At 37.7% G+C, this 21,109-nt stretch overlaps 1 protein-coding gene across 1 annotated transcript; it reads left to right on the top strand.

The window, feature by feature from the left end:
* Positions 1-5,116: 5,116 nt before the first annotated feature.
* On the top strand, positions 5,117-19,967 carry ell2 (elongation factor for RNA polymerase II 2). The gene is made up of 12 exons (XM_082142126.1): positions 5,117-5,292; positions 9,149-9,196; positions 10,368-10,489; positions 10,575-10,738; positions 12,514-12,773; positions 14,730-14,854; positions 14,994-15,060; positions 15,734-16,403; positions 16,839-16,902; positions 17,134-17,305; positions 17,445-17,489; positions 17,586-19,967. Exons 1-12 carry the CDS (start codon positions 5,161-5,163, stop codon positions 17,700-17,702), a joined length of 1,986 nt encoding a protein of 661 aa, XP_081998252.1. The 5' UTR covers positions 5,117-5,160; the 3' UTR covers positions 17,703-19,967.
* Positions 19,968-21,109: the final 1,142 nt, after the last annotated feature.

Genomic DNA, 21,109 nt, shown 5'->3' with positions numbered 1-21,109 from the left:
AGGACATAAAATAAAGAACAGGAAAAGTAGAGTTAAGAAGCTGAAAATGAAAAGAAAACATTAGGATAAAACTGATGGAACAGGTGCAAATAGAAGAGACTTGGTGGGGATGAGAAATAAGAGGGTATGAAGAAGGGAGGGTCTCTCTCTCTCTCTCTCTCTCTCTCTCATTGTAAATCTCATCTCCTGCTTTGCATTCAAGAGGAAGCATTTTGAATTTTCTGGAATCATCAGAATGCTGCGGTATTCCATCCAGCCAGAGGTGACGTGAAAGGTGTTCGGAAGTTATGAAAATGTGCTGAGATTGGCTTCGCAAGATTATGCAGCTCCACAACAACAGTATGCAGGGGAGATTATGGCCTCACACAGACATACTGGATATTTCAATAACCTGTGGACTTTCTGCCAAAATTCAAGAACGATTTTGTTAGCACTTGAGGCAACTAAAACGATTACCATGCTACATGAAAGATATCTCAAATCGTGTGGAGAGGTGTGCTTTTGGACATTTCAATGACTGAAAAATATGCATAGACTTGAAGAATGTACCACCATATTATACAGATGGGCCAGTATTTTATTTTAAAAAAGAGACCTGCCTCTGTTTTGAAACATGAGACCGGCCACGCCATCTGTGTCTGTAGGGAGATAAGGCTCAAACATTAGTGTTTTCATGTGATAAGAACCATTGCAGCTGGTGCCACTTGTATTCCCAGATGATGGTCAAACATTAACAGGGCTTGCCGTTTCAAGGCCTTTAAAACGCCGGAAATGACAGAAAAAGAATTAACTGATAAGCGGGACAACGGCATCACCTATACTTAACTCGTCATGTCCTTCCTGAGAGACGGCCTGTTCTGACGTCGTCGCACGGCACTCGGTGTGCATTGTACACTCTGCGCTCTGAGTATGTTGACAAAGCAATGAATTAGTGTAAAGTGCACATTTTTACGGTTGCTAGATGGTTTAAAAGGCGGTCACACTACACGTTTCGTTCCATTGACGTCCATTCATGCAAACGAATGCTGGAGACCGGAAACGCGTGCTCATGAGAAGAAGTTTCGGATTTCGGGAATTTCGCGTGCTCAAAGTCTATTGTTTCGTCACCGATAGGCTTTCAACTAATCAAAGCAGCGTTTTTCAACTTTTTTTTCTATGAACCATTGCAGTGAGTGAATGGGTGAATGTGAGGCAATATTGTAAAGCGCTTTGGTGGCCATTGGGTCTGTGAAAGCGCTATATAAATGCAGTCCATTTACCATTTACCTTTTTTTTTCTCCAAAAAATTGGTTCACAGTGCTAGATCAAAATAAATAGGCTTACCAGCTAACACATTGGCGATTGTTCTGGCAAGGTTCTCTCAAAGTTATTAAAAAACATTCTTCCTTAACTTTAACAGAAAGTTATTTCGTTTTGGTCATTTCAAAATGTAGCAGAAAAGCATTTACAACGTTCATGGTATTTGTTTTTGGAAAACGTTTTGGTTGGATATTATCACATTTTTAAATATTAGGCTACTTGTTTCAGAATGTTTAGTGAACATTCAAAAGTATCATTCCCATAAAGTTTGCTAAATTATAAAATGGAATGTTCCATTAACATAATAAAAAAAACGGGACATTTTGAATGTTCAAAAAACATCATGTCTTCATAACTTAATGGGAACGTTAGCTAAACGTTTTTTTAACATATTAGCTAAAAATATTTTTGTTGACTGGGAAAATACAACTAGGCACTAGCCTATTATAGCCTAGTGCATATCTAGGATGGCAAAATAAATTGGCTTATCGACTTTTAAAAGGGAGGAGGGGAAAAACGCTTCCCGTGTGTGTTAATGGTACGGACTGCATTTCCCATCGTCCAACCTTCCAGTCCTCCCTTGTCTCAACCACGTTATCCCGTTGTGTGTGTGTGTGTGTGTGTGTGTGTGTGTGTGTGTGTGTGTGTGTGTGTGTGTGTGTGTGTGTGTGTGTGTGTGTGTGTTCCAACTATGTAAGACAAATACAAGTCTATATCACCTGCTAACGAGCTCAAGTATCATCTCTTACCCGTTTATGAATTGTGTTCTTCACATACATAGCAAATTTGAGTTTTAACTTAGTTCTGGTCATTAGTTCAGGTGTCTTGTCATGACAGTTAAAGGTCATGTGTCCAATCAAATTGTTTGACATTTTGCAGACAGATGCCAGGTTGCATGCCAGACTATATGCACTAAATTGATTTTTGTTAAAAAAAAAAAAAAAAATTTTTTAAACAAATATACATATAAAAAAAGGTTTAATTTCATCTTTGAAGTCTTCTAAATGGACATTTGAGATTAAACTACTTTTCTAAAAGAATGAACTTCTGGTTCATGTGTTACTGATGTGTTTCCTGTGGGTGGAATTTGCTTTAATACACTTGCAGTAGTGAAACTAAAGAAATGAGATGACTATGGCATGCTTACACATAGGCCTAAAATGATTTTAAAACAGAGTTTTATATTGAAAATTAATTTATGTAATCTTTTTGTTATTGTTTTTTATTAAATATTGACACTGTATAAATATTCATACTTTCACAACAGCATTGGCATTATATTGTGCTATGTTTATCCATTTTTCCTACCCCTTTAAGGCCAGGTGGGTTTCTCTCACATTTCTTGGTCTCTGTGGACACAGGCATGTGTCTCAGTCCCACATGGAGTGCTAATGCCAAAAGATCCACAATCTAACTCTGTAATCTAATGCAGGCAGCTATAGTAAGCAGAAAGTGCTGAGGTGACTGCACACAGACTCACACCCATTTGAACAATGTTAAATTCCTTGAGGAAGATATATTATGTTGGCGCTTACAAAGCTTAATGGACTTTTAATTATGTTTAATTTAATCAACTTTGTCTCAGATGTTCCATGTAACATTTATTTGGAGAAATAAAAACATCAGACAAAATGACACTGTTGACATATGTTTGGAAACTATTATCTGGGAAGAAGTCTCTGTTTGCTCTCTGTGTAACTTCATAGTCTTGACTTAAAGTTGAAGCTGTACTAATGGTTTCTCTTATCAATCAAAGGTGACCAAATGCATTGCTTCAGTCCTGCCTGTTCTCTATTGTGTTCCAGAGTGGCATGACGGTTTATGAAAAAGCAGTCCAGACATGCAAGATTCAACAATGACAAAAATGTGTCAACAATGCCTTGCAAATGTAATCAGATGCAGTGACTTGAATGTCCTTGAATGTTTCCACTCTTCAGTCATTGTGGCACTGATGGATCAGCATGATGAGAAACTAATTAACACCCTCTTAATTAATACTCATTCTCTGTTCAGCTAAAAATCACTTTAAGAATGTCCCTTACAAACACAACTTAAATAATCCCATTACTCTGTCTGTGTAGCATTCTGGACCAGCATGCATTGCAGGGCTGATTTTAAAACACTAAATAAACTAGTTTTTAGTCAAGGGTGTGGCAGGCTTTTTTTTTTATGCAGGCCTAATCTCAAGGATTCACAGTGGCTTCCCTGCACCCAACCTAAAACTACTGCACCACACCAAAACACTCTTGCATAATCACTCCATCCCAGAGTGTGACTCTGTAAGGCACAGCAGGTGTGCATGCTGGGGGGAAATAGCCAGAAGCTACCAAACAAGTTTTACAACGAGGCTGCGTGGCTCTCGAATGACCTTCTCAGCGGACACTTTGGCCAAATCCAGTCTAGATGATCTACCTTCAGACTTAGTTCATTAAAATACCTGTTCAGGCTTGGTTTGTTTGCTATTATGAATAATGTAGTAGTTTGTCACACCTACTTGTAAAAAACATTTCTGGAAACTTGTTCCTTGTTCAACTTGTTCCTGCAGATTACTGTAAATGGCTGCAGTCTCATACTACTTTTACAAACACTGAGACATGTGCAATAACACACCTGCAGGCTGGACCCAACCCACCAAAGTTTTCACATGTAGTGTTTTCAGGAGTACCATGGTAAAAACAGGGAGCGGAAAGTATGACAGCTGGCAAACCAGATCTGACTCCAATCTTAGCAGCGGTGGAGAAAACACACCTTTATACCAAAGTGAAGCTGGATACTATAATTACTGTAGTTAGTTTGTTTTTGTGTTTGATAATCTTTTAAATTACAGCAAGGGCGCAGTAGAAAAAGCAAGCAAATTAAAAAATAATAATTTTTCATTCAACTCATTACAGAATATTCATTGTTAAGATTTAAATTCACTTCAAAAAAGTTCTGAAAATAAAATATTAATTATTAATTGCCATGACTGATTTTGAAACACATGACACGTGCTGAATTTGGAATCGCATTCTAGGACACTACTCATACTATGGCAGAAATAGTAAGAGTAGTATGCAAGTATGCGCTTCCGAATTCAGCAATGGTTTACTAGCACTACTGTTAATCATCCAACTGGACATGGTTATTGACCCATAATTAATCTCAAAATAGCCAAATATCAACAGATTAACTGGTCTACAAATAATTATGACATTTCAAGGTAGGCATATGCTATTTTTAAAATGTTTTTATTTATCAAATAACAAGCACAGAGGAAATAAGCATAAACGTATGTATACATACACAATTTAATGACACCAAATTAAAATATCTGGATTTAAATGACAATTATTACATTTTTATATAATACATTATAAATGTAATACTGCCATACTTAATTAATACTTAATAAAAACTGAAAATGTTAATTGTTAATTGACAAGGCTGATTTTGAAACTGACACAAGGTTAACTACCAATCAGCTAACTGGGCATAATGACCCATAATTAAACTCAAAATGTCCAAATATCAGCAGATTAATTAATCTATCAATAATTGAAACATTTCAAGAAATTGTATATTTTTAATGTATTTTATTTATCAAATAAAATAAAAAAGCATAGTGGAAATAACAAGCATAAATCTGATCATCATACAAATACTGGGGTACTTGTGGAACAGGATAAGAAGCATAGAGGGGAATAAAAATGGCAAAGTAACACACATAGAGAGAAAAGACCCAACTAGTCTCCTATCTTTCTAACAGTAAGGCTATAGAGCAGAAAGGAACTTACTTTTGCAAAGGTCCCTCCCTCTGTGTCCGCATTAGAGAGAGAGAGTTTGCACGTATGTCAGAGGGACTATGGTGGAGGGCTGGTGAAGATGATGGCAGCTCTCTGCGAGGATGGCTCATATGGACTCAGTTGTGGTCGCAAGAGCGACAGAATATCAGTTTTACATGTCAAACTGACAGAATCAGCCTTTAAAGCGCTAGAAAATTACCAAAACTGTAAGGTGAGTGCTGGAAAACTTACAGTTTTATAGAGAGAAAAGAGCAGCGAGAGCTTGCTCGCCCAAAAAAAAAGCCTTAGTGTCAAATAATTATGTTTTATTTCTCTCTAAACAATAGAACATCTCTTAAAAGTTGATACATGTTTTCAGTTGGTTGATGTCCTGGCAGAATTGATTGGAAAATGTTTTTTAATAAAGAAAAAAGACTCTAGGAAGTGAGCATTATGCCAACACACCATTACCTGCTATGAACTCTCTGCATGTAATTTGAACACTAAAAACCACATGTAATGAATTTTTGTACATTTATGAAGTCTGAGTGATTGCTAGAACTTATATAAACTGGATAAAGCGATGATGTTGGGTAGGTTGTATGTTTTATTGTGTTTTATCCTCGAAATATGAGCTACAATGCTAACGGTTAGATAAAACTTTCTATACAAACGAATAACGTCGAATCAGCTGTCTGTCATTTCGACATCTTGATCATTTTAGTTAGTTTACAGACTCGTTAAAGTAAATATTTCGTGTTACATACGAAAAAGTCTTTGGGTTTGACGAAAATTGAAGTTTGGTGAGCTAGCTGATAGCATGGCTAATGTTTCTAGCTGGCAGTCCTCCAACAATGATTAAGTTCACAAATGTGGCGATATTTTTGTTATTTGTTTTATATTCATGACTCTTAGTCCAAATAAACATGGTTTAGAGACACAATGAAACCAAATGAGATCTAAGTTTGTCTAATTAACGTCTAAATATTGTTGCTGAGCTAGCTAGTTAGCTTGGAAGAGTTATACACACCTGAGGAGTTTGATTTATTAAGATACTTTGTAGTTTTATACCATAACCGTCGTTTATCATGTGCTAGGCATCTATATTTATCTTAAAAAACACAGTAAATAATTCATTATTCATCAGAAAGGAGTCTTTTTGCTTTTGATGTGTGGCATGTGACAAAGTGGGGAAACCCATTACTTTAGCTTGTACATTTTTAATGGTGCTCAAATTATCTTTCATGTAATTTTGATAAACTTTTCTTAACTAGTCCTGACCACAAACGATGTGTATGATTCTTTCCATTTGGGTCATTCAAGTGAGTACAAACCGTGAGTAAGATGTGTAAAACTGTAATGAATAGGCCTAACGTTATGTCAATAAGATTAGAAAATTGATAAAAACAAAAAAGACCTTCTGGACATTTCTATCATTTCAAAAGCCTGAAAGAGTTTCTACTGGCTTACTAGGAGAAATCAGGCAGCTTCAATGAAGAGCTGCATTGTCTGGATTTTTTTAAAGCTCTACACTGCTCAAAGTGCTTACGAGGCAGTGTTTGACTTAAAGCTACAGCTGGCCCGTTGTAAAAAAGAAGGGGAAAAAAAAACTGTGCACCGGGTTCATAGAGAAGGTTCGTTCAATCCTGAAAGGCCAAATCCAGCTAAACTTTTAGGCCCAAGATTTGCTTTAGGTTGTGAATGATTGGACATTCACCCAGTGCATCTGATCCAGGCCACCTATAAAGTTAGTCAACCCATATAGTTTGGAATTCCTCTCAAAAGAGTTAAGTTGAACCTTGAAGCTTGTTTGGGACTAAAATTAGCTTCATAATCCATCAAGTTCCTGGCTGCTTTAGACTGGCACTGTTTCTGTTTGTCTTTGTTGATTAGGACTTGCAGTTTGGTTGATACTCAAAATGTTACAACACACCATCGGTGAGGCCAGCTGAATGAGTCTTAAAGGGATAGTTCACCCTAAAATGAAAATTCTGTCATCATTTACTCACTCTCATGTTGTTCCAAACCTGTATGAATTTCTTTCTTCTGTTGAACACAAAAGATATTTTGAAGAATGTCGGTAACCAGACAGTTGTGCGGCACCATTGACTTCCAAAGTATTTTGTTTCCATACTATGGAAGTCAATGGTGCGCATAAACTGTTTGGTTACCGACATTCTTCAAAATACCTTTATATATTATTATATATTCATACAGGTTTGAAACAACTTGAGGGTGAGTAAATGATGACAGAATTTTCATGTTTGGGTGAACTATACCAAAACATGCATGCCATTCATTTTGATTTAATCTAGCACTGTTGTAGTGTTTATTCATATTTTGAATTAGCATTTTTTTATATAGATCTTCTGTTTGTTTTTTTACTTTAATTTTAGTTTGTTTTAGAATGACATGTTGTTTTTTGGTAAAAAATTGTATTCATGTCTTATTTATTCTCAGTTTAAGTACTTTTAGTACTTATTTTTCTCAGTCGCCAAGGCAACATTTCAATATTCATGTAACTTAAGTTTAAGATTTTCATCTAATATTTATATTATGTTACTATTTCAGTCAACAAAAGTGATTTATATCATTACATATTTTAGTTTAAGCAAAGTACATGCCGTTAAGTTGACAATATCTAACGTGTTCAAAAAAATGCTATGACGAAATATTAAAGGGCTTCAGAAGGTTGCATAACAATCTTGTTGTGTATGAAGTGTGAGTTGGTGTAAAGAATGTACTGTAGTCTAGTGATCATATCATGCAGGGCTTAGCGTCCTCCTATATTAATCAGATAATAGTTAGGGATTACTTTAGTTCATCCGTACCATACCTGCTCTAGCTTTGGCATAATACTGCAAAATAGACAGAATGCTTAATGTACTTTGTGTCTTCAGCTAGCTTGATTCACTGACCAGAATTTGGCATTTATTTACAGTGTCTTGGCACATGTTGTCATGTTCCAGATCTGTTTGTCTTTCGCTACCGTTTTTAGCTGAGCTCTTGGTTAATCATTATTCGTCTCTCGGCAATGGGACAAGACAGTCGGGGCAAAGACAGGGAATGCGTGAACCACAGTGATGATCTTGGAGCCGTGCCTTATCTCTTTAACGGCCCTAAATGTTGATAATAGATCTCAAGTTGCAAAAGCATGTCTGTATTTATTTTTAATGTTTGATTTACTAATGAAGCTGTTTTAACTACATTGCCTGTTTCTGTCACTTGTGGATTAGGGTGGTTTTGCTGCAAAATTTATGTTGGACAAAATGTATTAAAACAACACTGGACCGCATATCCCAGAAATATGCAAAAGTATGTCATGGATGAATTTTACTATCTTAATTATGCCACGATTATATGGAAAGTGGTGTTTTATTATTTGCATTTAGCATTGTGTCCGTGACCCTGACTCAACACAGATGTGCAACCCTGTTTTAAGAGTTGAAAACCACTGGTTTAGGTTTCCAAATCATCAGAGTGTTTAATCGCACTTCTTCGTACTCCTGTGTAATGTGATCTGGGGGGGGGGGGGCTTGTGAAACTTATCTGGTTAAACAAGCTTTTACAGATGGAGGAGGCTTTGGGAAGTATTTGAATATATCTAAAGGTGTGTGGTTGCTGGGAAGTAAAGAGTTTGGTCTATGCACGTGCATCTGTTCCTTTAACAATTTAATGAATTCTGCACAGAATGTACTCTAAACATGGTAGGTACTATAAAATAAAATCACACCTGTTCAAGTCGAGTGCGTTGCATTGAGGGATATGGCATTTTTTGCAGTGTGGTCAGTCGTAAACTGCAAATTTTGACAGTAGTAGTAGGTCTTGCTGGTAACCTATAGGCCTACATGCAGAAAATGCACATTCTGTAACTGTGCACAATAACATACTACAGAAATAATATGAAAAGTATGCCGTGTTGAGCATAGTTGCATTAATCTCGCTGCATTTCATCGTTTTTCTTAATTAAATGAGCAGATACCCATTCGGTCACTTGTATTTGAATGTTTTTGCTAGATTAAATTACTTTTTAGCGGCAGGTTTCATTAATTAATTTGTTGACATTTGAATATTCTCATCTTTTCCAGAATGCACCACCCCCACAGGCGACGATACGCTTTCAGGGTCTTCATGGGGTAAGTTGACTTTCCATTGCCTGTGGAATAGACCCAATTAATGTGAGCTTTACAGCGTCTGAATGAGTATCATCACTGGCTGAAGGGTGTGAGTTACTCATCAAAGCACCCTTGTGGACTTTGTGTCTTTATAGAGAGCCCTGAGCCTTCTGTGCTTTAATTGGGAGGTATCTCACTTTTACACTGAAAGCACCCATTTAACCTCTGACCCTGCGCACCATGCTGTAGTTTACTTCAGACGCTGTGTGACTATAAATACTGGGTCGGCGAGTACGGTTCTGGTTTTACGCCCATGGATACTCTCTCTAAATACATAGTCGACTTAACTAGTGTCTGTGCTGCAGTCTGACTGTTCTGTCACAATGAGTATGTTCTAAAAACTGCCTTGCTATCTCGGTAGCTGTCGTCTTAGGCAAGATCCATCAACAGTGATGGATCCTCATAGGTGAATAATTTATAATGCTCTACATGGGTGCCAGTTTCTTTAACTGTCAGTCAAGCACATCGCAAATAGTGCTCTTCATGAAAAATGGTCAAAAGACTTGACTCATGCTGACTGTTGATTCCAATAGTTTGGCATTAGCATGTTGCTATGCTAATAACCCTAAACACAGAAAATAAATGTATGAAATTACTAGGTGATTGGCAGTGTTGTTTTAGTATTGTAGTATTTGTTAATATTTAGAATTTTTATATTTTCATTTTAGTTTACATCTCAGTAATTTTGTTATGTGCTTTTGTAAATTTTTTTAATACATTTTTGTTTATTTCTATTTAGCTCCAATTTATTTTCGTTTTAGTACCTCAACTTAAACTTTTTATCTCAGTTAGTTAGGCAACAGTTCTAATTTGTAAAATTTTAAGCTTACGTTTTTAACATTGGTAATTAGTAATCAGACAGGACTATTTTTTTATCAATAGTTAGTGAAATAAAAGCATTTATAACTGTAATTTCTCTCAACTCTGTCATCTGCCATATTGTCATTGTGGGATTGCAATGCAATGCTACCTTAAAATTTGTACAAAACTAGATACAAGGCAGCATTATGACAAAAAATTAACTAAAGGTTTGAAATTAACTAAAATTTGATGTGTATTTTTATTTAATTTTTTTATGATAATTGCCTCTATTAGCATTCAAATACACTTGTTTTTATCTCCACCCCTTCAGCGCATTAAAATCCCAACGACAGATGCTTCTGATGGCTCTCAAAACTTCGACTTTTATCTGTCCAACTTCGGCAAAGACAATCCTCAAGGAAGCTTTGAGTGTATCCACCAGTACATATCTAGGTAAGGGTAAAGTGAATTTCTTGTCCAAAACCACTGCTCATTTTGCTGTTGTTTCTCATTTTTAACTACTCTTTGTGCCTGTTAGCTCTGGGGTCCCCAATCTGTCCTCCTTGGGAACGATTCAAGACAAAATGACAGTATGTGCCACCAATGACTCCTACCAGGTGACCAAAGAGCGCGTGACCAAAGCAGAGGAGGATAAAGGCAAGAACAGCACCAAATTCATCAAACCCGGAGGACCGTTCAGAGGTTTGATATTTATCCAATGCATTTTATCTCCAGTAACATGCACACACCGACACATTCTGGTCACGTAGATAAGGGGAGTACCCAGTATTACATTAATCCTAAGTTAAAAATGACCCTATGTTAACAATTGAACAAAAAAAGCCCCTTTATGGGCTTTTTACATATCTCTGTCCAGTTCATTTAGCATTTCAAGCATTTCCATTTAATTTCGGGCTAGTTTCAGTCAAGATGTTTCTGTTTCAACTAATCTTTCTACACAGGATGTGGTTTTCTTTTCGGTTTCTGTTTTCATTTCCATTTTGGATCTGCGTGTTGTACAATGTTACATGAGTTTGCACATTTTTTTAGATTGGAATGGATTAAAAAATATATATAATTTAGTGATTTCCCATCATGCAGATCTCCTAATTTTTCACATAGACCTCTAACATTTGCCCAGTTCAATTGTCCCGGAGCACGTAACCATGTGCGTTAAACCAATTGGGAGCTTTAGAGGGAGTGATGTATGGATTAGGGTCAAGAGAAAAACCAAGTAAAAGTTCATCCTATTTGTCTGACGTGGATAAGTCGTGGTGCACCCATGTCTCTGAGATTACCAGTGTGTCCCAGTGTATTGTGAAGTGACTGAATCTTTCAAATCTTATATGGTTATTGTCACCTGCAAAGACACCTGTGCTTAGGTTGTTAAATGAAAACAGCCGTTCTTGCGTTTTAAAAACTCTAGAGACCCGCTTTATCTCCTGTTTTAAAAAAGGTATCACAATTTAGGAAAAAAAGGAGAACCCTTGAGGGTTTTTAGAGTGTCTTTAACTAACACTCAAATGCAGCTCATTATATTTCACCCCTTCTAGACACAACCTGTCTCTCAGCACCTGTTCGGCTGTCACTCCCCTCTGGGAGCCCCCGATCTCCGCACCACAGCTGGCAAAACTGGAAAAGTTAGTTTCACTCCCCTCCCTCGGCACTGAGCCGCAGAGGAGGAGCGATCGGGTGCGTGTGCATTTTTCACAGCAAAAGGAAGTGCAAAAAAAGGAAGGCTTTGCAGCAGCTGGTGCTCAGGAAGCCTAGTCACACTCTTTTGTTTGTGTGGTTAATCTGAGAGTCACAAGCAAGAGTTCAAAATTGTGCAGATTTTGCCGTATTATCCTAAATTGAAAAGATCCTCCCTTCCTTGATTCCTCCCAGTCTGCTGTACACTGTTACATGTGTGACGGCCAAAGCTTATTATCCACTGACGCAAGAGTTTCACCTGACTGGCAGGAGGTGAGACAGCGAAAGTTTGTATCTGGATGTCGTCTAGTCATCGGCACATGTTCGGGCAAACCAAGGGAGAGTCTGTAAGAGAACGAGTCGGTTAGCGATTGTTAAAGAGTCGCTACCCTTAATCTTTTAAATAACTTTTGAGGAATTTCAGAATTGAGGAAACTTTTCTGAGGCACATGTATTGTTTGGAGCGCCGCATTTTTAGAATGCCATGCGCAAGACGCTGCGACGGTTAAAGACATCCGTGTATTGCGTTTTTACATAGAAAAACAATGGAAAAGTAGAGCATTGGAGCATAGAACTTGTTCTGTGTGAATGGCCCCTTAGACAGTATTACCCACCAATGGAAATGATATACCATCTTTAGCACTAATCCTACATATATCCACATATAATATACCAGTGCTAGTAAAGCGCTAAGAGTCTTTCACAGAATTTCTTATAATAAATTTCACTGTTTTAACTACTTCTCTGATTGGCCGTCTCTCTGTGAATGTTTTTTTTTTGCATAGACAAAAAAATCCAGCATCGAAAACCGGCCCCCTCAGCCCCCGACCCGGCTCCAGAGAGGAAGCAGACCACTCCCCTCAACCCAGCCAACACCATCCGCAAGTGCCTTACCAACAACCCCGTATCACAACGTCCGTACCGGGACCGTGTCATTCACCTCCTGGCCCTGCGCTCCTACAAGAAGCTAGAGGTGCTCGCCAGACTCCAAAGAGATGGCGTCAGTCAGAAAGACCGCAACTCTATGGGCACAACACTACACCAGGTGAGAGTGAGATTGTGGAGTGGAATCAGTTTAGTTCTCAGGATTTAAGCAAGAAGTTGAGATCAATTGACAGCTGGCTTAATGTTTATTCATCACGCAATTATTTAAATTTAAGACATTTTTTTGTTTTTGTAAGATACCTCTTATGCTCACTGAGGCTGCATTTATATGATTAAAATACAGTAATACTGTGAAATATTATTAGTTTAAAATAAGTCTTTAATATATTTGAATGTAATTTATATCTGTCATGGCAAATCTGAATTTTCAGCATAATTTCTCCAGTCTTCAGTGTCACATGATCCTTCAGAAATCATTCTAATATGCTGATTTGCTGCTCAATAAAACATTTATCAATTTTGAAAACAGTTGTGCAGCTTAATATTACGTAAACATGATATTTTTTTTCAGGATTAATTAATGAATAGAAAGTTCAAAAGACCAGTAGTTATTTAAACGTTTTTTTTTTATAACTTTGTCTTTACTGTCACTTTTGATCAATTTAATGCATCTTTACTGCATAAAAGTATTAATTGTTTAAACTTTTGAATGGTAGTGTACCTTTTCTGTGTAAAATTTTGCTATGTCTAAAACCTTAAAACGACTGTAAAAAGGAGAGTTTAAACAGAAGTTTTGACGAGTGCTTTTTTACAAAATAAGCTCCACATTTCTGCTTTAAATCCTCAAATTGTCCCCATTCACTTCCATTGTAAGTGCCTCACTGCAACCTAATTTATTTGAAAGGAAACAAGGGATGACTCAAAATAAATGAATCAACATTATGCTGAAAGTGCTGTTGATTTACATTTAACTTGTATTCAACCCACATATTCTTTAATATGTTTAAAGAGCAAGATGACAGACTAGAAAGGCATTAATGGCACTTAACTTGCTGTGCAAGTTCTGTGAATGCAGCTTGAGGACTGTCATAATCATTCATGTTAGTTCAGGATAGGTGACAGAGACTTGAAGCATAGATAGCATCAAATCACAGCTGTGATCTAATAGGCTACTGACTCACGGCCCTTTTGCAGAAGCACAGTGTCACATAATGCAAGTCACCATTTAACAGCCCAAACACAAAGACTTGCATTCACCACAGCTGAATGTATAGCACGTGGGAGATTAGGCAACCATAAATTAACCTTATTAGTGTAATTATGCACATGTATGCTTACTCAAACCGCTCACATGCTGAAGAGACCTGCATGGTTCATTTCAGTTGATCCAAGGTCATGCTCTTGATAGAAGTCTTATTTGAATGGCTTTTGTCATCAAATGGGGTAGAAGGAGCAATTTCGGTTCTCCCCAGTAGTTTCAAAGGAGAAATATCATGGTTTTCATCCTTTTCTATCAAGTTCAAGTATAGAAGGAATTTGAATAGGGAAGTATGAAAACAGCTTCTCTCCTTCTTTGGAAATTAAGGAAGGACTGAGAATCTGAAACGGTCCCCTCGTTGGGTTGTAATGTAAGAAGTAACACTATATCCCTTTGCCTAACTGTCCATTTGCATTACTATTTATAGTGTGTGTGTATCTGTCGCTCTTAAGTATGCCGACTTAAACAAGGATGCAAAATGTTCATTCTCCTGCCTATCAAATGTGTATAAGTAATTTAGTTGCTAAAAATAAAAATGCAAAAGTAGATAAAACCGTATTGGTCACTTACATTTTTACATTAAAGAGAATTTACTAGATTTTTACAGTTTAAGATGAGCTAGGTTATTACTTTATTCAATGTTTGTTCAAAATTCAAGCTCGCCTTAGCAAGCACCACTAATTAAATGAAATAATTTTTACGTAAGACCTATTTTAAGACCCAAATTTATTGTCTTTATTTTATTTATTTATTTATTTTGTTTTAAAAATATTAAAACTGGTCCTTTTAAAAAACTTTCTATGTCCTGTATTTTGATCAAAGGAAAAGCAATTAACACAATATTTTCCATTCCTATAGGTGGCCAATCTAAACCCTAAGGATAACTCGTATTCGCTTAAAGACTTTATCTTCCGTGAGGTCCAGAGGGACTGGCCGGGCTATACGGAGGATGAACGGGTTCAGGTTGACAGGATCCTGGCACGGTAAGATTTGCGGGTCACATGCAATTAAAAGAAGGATGACTTTGTAATTGAACATGAATCATTTTTGAGAGCTTGTACAGGAGATCTAAAGAGTATTTTGCAAAGCTTGAATTAGTTTAATTTTGTCCTCCTCCAACAGTAAATTGGGCTTGAATTCAGAGTCTGTCTCATCCAGCAGTCCAACCAAAGAGCCAACATCCCCACTGGTATGACACTCTTTATATATATATAAATTATTTTATTTATACATATCCACAGACACACACACATGTATGTGTATATTCAATCATGACAACTGTCAAAATAGTTTTAGCTTGTTGTCAGAATATGGCAATGTTAATGTATTTGGTCTTGGAGGACTAAATCTGCTATGCTGCTGCTGAGCAAGTATGGACTTGCTACTGCTAATAGATACAGGGACATATCTGTTAGCACCCTATGCTAATAGATATGCTGCTGCTGCCTGAATAGACGTACATAAATCCCGTAGCAGATCTAGACAGGTGGAACTGGGGGAGGTGGAGGGTTTCAGAGGAACTCTGATAATGTGCTGCAGGACTAGCCCACAGCAAACACTGAACCAGACTATTTAAATATTAAGCAAGCAACCACATTGGCTGCAGGATCAACAAAGCTTGTACCATGCAGCAATGATTCAGTTTCTTGCAGATTGGATGTAAAGGACCTATCAACCTGCGCCCTCTGGAGTTTAATGACTGAAAAAAAGAAATATTATATAAACAATGTATACTTTATTTTATATTAATATAATATTAATATTTTTACATAATATACATTTTTTTTGCTTCATATAAAAATAGTCACTATTTGCATGAAATTTCCAGAAACAAGAATCATGTTTTGTTCCTTGCTCTTCAGAAACAGCAACCTGAGACCGACTTCATCGATCCTCTGATGTCTAAGAAGCCTCGAATCTCCCATCTCAGTAACCGAGGACCTCCCTCCTCGTCTGCTCGTCATTCTTCGGAAACTGGAGACAAAAAACCTGCACCCACGGCCGTCTGCCCTGGACCCGCTTTTCACCCTCCTCCCCCTGTCACAGGCTCTAGTTCAAATTCCCCCAGCACGCCGGAGGGCCGGGGGTCTCAGGATCTGCCCCTGGACCAGAGCTCCATATGTGGGAACTCCTCGGAGAGCTACGCGCCCCGCAACCACACGCCTAGCCCTCCCAGCCAGCCGGTTTCCACGACCTCCCCCTCATCCTTCTCCACCTGTACTGTCTCGACAACCACCATCACCTCCACCACTACCACCAGCAGTGGCCTCCACGTTTCCTCTGCCGCGTCTCCTACAGCCAGCCGTGACGGCAATGGCAGCAAAAAGCCCAAGAAGTCCAAGAAGCACAAAGATAAAGAGAAGAAGCGAGAAGGAGAACGAGAGATGGATAAGGAAAAGGATCGGAAGAGGGATAGAGCGCATCGCAAGGAGGATCACTGTGACAAGGAAGCACAGCCCAGAAAGAAACACCGGAGTGAGGCAGAACATAAACACATTCCTGCCAACATCAGCCACGAATCGGACAAAGAAGGTTTGTTTTGTGGCACTTCATGTGGCATTCGCATTAATGATTAATTGATCGTTAATTTTAATGACAACCGGTCATTGGTTGAACAAGTCACTGAATTAATAAATCATTGAATCAAATAGCAACAAGATCTGAATCAAAGTCGACAGAAAACCTGCAATTTACCGGATGCAACCAATGTTTGTTAACGGTACCACTAAGTCGAATAACAGCCAAATTTCAAAGATCCAAAAATGATTAGCTGCATGCCATAAAAATGTAAGCATATTGTCAGGCCTGATTGATAGCTTTATGCTACATTTGGCTGAGAAACATGAACTTTAGTTCACAACATCATATAGGTTATTCTGTTCCTAAAGACCCAAAGATCATGTGTTACGTGTTCTTGTGAAATGGCAGATTTCCATGTTTGTACATGACTGGTGTGTCTCTTTACAGCTGGCAAAGACAAGCCTGTCAAAAGCACTGAAATGCCAATCCCAACGAAGCCTGATTACATAATGTGAGTGAACTTTGACTACTTTGTTGTGTATGTTTCTGCATAGTGTAAAGTGAACTTTGACTCCTTTATGTTGTGTTTCCGCATAAACCCTCTGCATTTAATTTTAATTGTATGTATGTATGTATTTATTTATTCTTTTTTTTTTTTTTACTTCAATGGACAAACTATATTATAAGAAATGAACAAAATGCCTATCTAGAGTCTCATTGTGTTTTTGTTGTTTTATTCCAGTAAGTACACTGCAGTGATATCTATGGATCAGAGGCAGCACTATAAGGATGACTTCAATGCAGAATATGATGAGTATCGTATCCTTCATGCCCGTGTTGAGGGCGTTACGCGTCGTTTTACAAAACTGGACAACCGGTGTAGGCGGCTTGCTCCAGGAACTAAAGAGTACCAGGTAAAAGAACAAGACTTCATTTTTTTGTTTGTTTTGCTTTAATGTACTTTACTTTGACACTTTCTTTATATGAAGAACTATGATTTATGTATACATTTATTTGTATTGCATGCAATAAGTGTCTGTCTTTTCCTTCCAGGAAGTACATGAACAGGTGCTGCAAGAATACAAAAAAATTAAACAAGTAAGTGTAACTGAGCATGTCTTGCCCATCTGGGTCCTTTGGTAAACAAACGTACTGTCAAATGAAAATGGTATATTGACACACTTTGTTTTACAGCATAGCCCAAACTACTATGAAGAAAAACAGCGCTGTGAGTACCTGCACAACAAACTGGCCCACATCAAAAGGCTGATCGCTGACTTCGACCAGCGGAGGGCGCAGTCCTGGCTGTAGGGCACGGGACCAAGCAAACACCTCGGCCAATCAGAGCGCTCCTCAGCCGGAGTACCATCTTGTGTGGGGGGAGTGTGGGGATCAAACAGCTCCTTATTTATTCTATTTACAGATTCCCCACTCGCCGGTTTCCCATACCTGGCCGCCTTCATCACTCTTTTTCTTATTTTCTTCCTTGTTCATCCTTTCCCATACCTTTTATTCTTCATTCTCTTTCTTTTTGAAGGACTTTTTGAAAGGAAAAAAAGGACAAAGAAAAATTTAACATTTTTTGAATGCAAAAAGAAAAGTTACGCAACGCAAAACCGTGGGCCTTACAACGCATATTTCTTGAAGCCTTTTGCACAGGGGTGATCGAGCCAGTATGTGAAAAGTGGCCATAGAAGAGGGTGTTTCCAAGAGCCTTGAGACTTCCTTTCTCCCTGTGGCCCGTTTTTGTTTTTTTTTGTTTTTTTGAACAGCATCAGTATTCACGCCCACAGTGCAAATGATGCCTTACGGTATTAATACAGACACATAATGTGGCATCAGTGAGACTTACAAGCACCCGGGGCAGTGGGGAGAAGTTATGACCTGGTCGCAGGTCCACCGCACATTCATGGAAGGTGTGGAGAGTGAGTGAGTGAGTGAGTGTGTGTGTGTGTGTGAGTGAGAGAGAGAGAGAAAAATATTCAGTGTTTTTGTTCATTCTTGGGAAGGATTGTGGGTCAGAAAATACAGGAAGAGAGAGGCTCGGGGAGGAGGGTTGGATATAGACTAAAAGAGGAAAAAAAACGGAAAACAAAAATCCCAAAAAAAGCTGCTATATATATTTTTTTTTTCCTCCTTTGAACAGCCAGAGCATTCGGGATCAACCTGGCTCATGTTACATGTTCTTAATTTGGGCCTGCTCTGTTTAAGAAAATGATCGAACCATCTTAATGGCAAAGGTGCTACTGATTTATGAGGAAATGCATCGAGCAGAGGCAGACCTGTATATCCATTTCAAATGTATTCATTAATTATTGCAAGTCTCAGAGTTATTTATGAAATATGAATAGCAATATATATTATGTTTTTGTTTTTTTGAATTAAAAGGAATTGCTGGAATTTTGAGTATTAAAAAGAAACTTATCAAATTTACGTAAAAATATAAGTCTTTATTTGACGGTATCATAAGTGATAAACTTCTTAAAGATTAAGGGAAACATTATGTTTACAAAACCTGTGTGGTAGGAAGTTTTGCCAAAAAAGGAAACAAAAATCCTTTTAATCTTATGTTGATAGTCTGGAATAAGACACGTTTCTCTGAGCGACGCTTTGGTATCTGAAAGAAGATGGTGGTCGAACACTTATGGTGTCTTGGTAATATTTATTTTCTTTGATCTTTGTTTAGGGAAAATATCCAGAATGCAGCTGCAGTGTGAATCAGCCTTGAAAATAACATCGCTTGCAATTATGCAAATTCTCACTGGATCAAATAACTCCATGGTGGATTCTGATTGGCTAGGTGATTCTTGAGGCTTGCTGCATTGTATTTGCACATTTTAGGATGTCGTTTTGAGATCTGAAAACAAATGATCTCTCTCGTCTTAGAATCATAATTATTCCATTGTTAAAAGCGGGGAGGTGTTCCCTTTGTTTTTCCAGTGTTGTTAATTGAAATTTAAAAACCTGGGTGAGCCATTCTCAAAATAACCATTGACAAATGTTGGTTTTCAGTATTTGGGTTGGCAGATGGCATCTTATCTGCTTTGTTCAGGGACTTGCGTGTTCTCAGACTCACCAAGATGTTTTGTGTGAGCGTCTGTTCAGTTTAGTCCCCATGTATAGGCTGATCGCAATGTCTGATTACAAACAAATACAAGTCGTGGCTATTTAACAGAAATTTAGCAGCACTTTACTTCTTCACAGATGCTTATTTCCTCAGCATTCAAATAGCCTCCACACTGAACCCTAAAGATTTTGGGATGACACCAAGAAGTGTTGCTTGGAAGGGAGAATGTGCATCTACACAGAACCTGGTATCATTGTAATTTGGGTTGGGTGGGGAAGTATTTGGTGGTGTGTGTGTGACCAACACCTGTATTCTTTCCCTTTTGAAGAGACTGTGCCTCTGACACCACTAAAGAGAGATGTTAATGTTGGATAATAAGCCAAGAATCTCATAACACTGTCATCTCTTGTTTTAAAGGTGGGATGGGGGTTGTTTCAGACTGTAAGAATTCCTGACCTGTCCACCTAAAATATATTAAATCAGTTCAATAAAATGTGAACTTGACAACATATCTGCTGCCTTGATTTTTTTCTTCTTTTTTTTTCTTTCACCCATGAATGCACATCACTCTGTTTTCACCGCATTGGTTTGGAACAGTTGTTCATTAAAACACCCGTGCATCAAAGATCTAAATTAACCAATTGAAAGATGATAAATGTGTATGTTTTGCGATCATCTAACTGGTATTAACAGGACCAGAACTCAGCATAATTCAAGTGTTTAGAGATCTTCATATCTTTTTTGCTTTTTATTCAATTTTGTTCAAAATATTGAAAAATTTGAGTAGTATGCTATTATTTAAATGTTTAGGTAGCCATTTTGATTCCTCCTAGTGACTTGAATCTTATGAATCTGTTCTCATTCAGTGATTGGTTCTGCATGTTAGATCTTTATGCCAGCAGCTGGCTACAGTGTCTGGATTCAGAACCGCAGACTAGGGCTTCCTTTAGGTCCTTTGCGAGCGCTGAAAAATATGTTCTATACATGTGTGTAGCATGAATGTAATCCAAGACGTACTACAATCGCTATGTTGTCATTATCATGTGGCCTACAAGTGTCAGTTTCATCACTTCACTACCATTCACAAATAGTAAAGTGGAATAGTAAGCTAGGCTGTATCCGAAATTGCATACTTCCCTACTTTAGGCAAAAAACAGTATGTGACAAAGGATGTTTGAATTCACAGTACTGACAAAAGAGTAGGCAAAAAGTCCTCGGATGACCTACTTCTTCTGGCGAGATTCTGAAGTGTTCATAAGATGGACACTTGACTATCCCATGAGGCCACGGGAGAGGATCTGTGAATGGCTGTGAAGGGACACAACTGATGCTGGTAGGTCACATGATAATGACAACATGGTGTACGTCCAGATTACATTCATACTACTACACACATGCATACTATTTCGAAGTTTTTTTTTTTTTTTTTTAGCAGTCGTGAAGTATTTACTTACTGAAAACAAGTACCTTCTCCAACCTTATTTTTTATGGCTGTCATGATTATAATAATGAATCGTGTTCTCTGCGTTAACATGAATCATCTTGAATCAGCTAAAAATGTTCCTATAGGCTACATATATTTTCTTTCCAACTCTGCAATCTGAATGATAAATAAATATATTTCCCCACAAAAAAAGTGGAATAGTCCCGT

The sequence above is a fragment of the Leuciscus leuciscus genome (assembly GCF_965113295.1).
Source record: "Leuciscus leuciscus genome assembly, chromosome: 16".
Lineage (NCBI taxonomy): Eukaryota > Metazoa > Chordata > Actinopteri > Cypriniformes > Leuciscidae > Leuciscus > Leuciscus leuciscus.
Note: the sequence above shows the minus strand (reverse complement) of the source record. Positions and strands in the feature narration are given on the sequence as shown.

Bases quoted from the DNA above. Each gene is read 5' to 3' on its own strand.
- ell2 (XM_082142126.1), top strand. From the start codon at position 5,161: ATGATGGCAGCTCTCTGCGAGGATGGCTCATATGGACTCAGTTGTGGT. The intron at 10,490-10,574 runs GTAAGGGTAAAG...TGTGCCTGTTAG, and splicing joins ATCCACCAGTACATATCTAG to CTCTGGGGTCCCCAATCTGT. The intron at 10,739-12,513 runs GTTTGATATTTA...TTTTTTGCATAG, and splicing joins ACCCGGAGGACCGTTCAGAG to ACAAAAAAATCCAGCATCGA.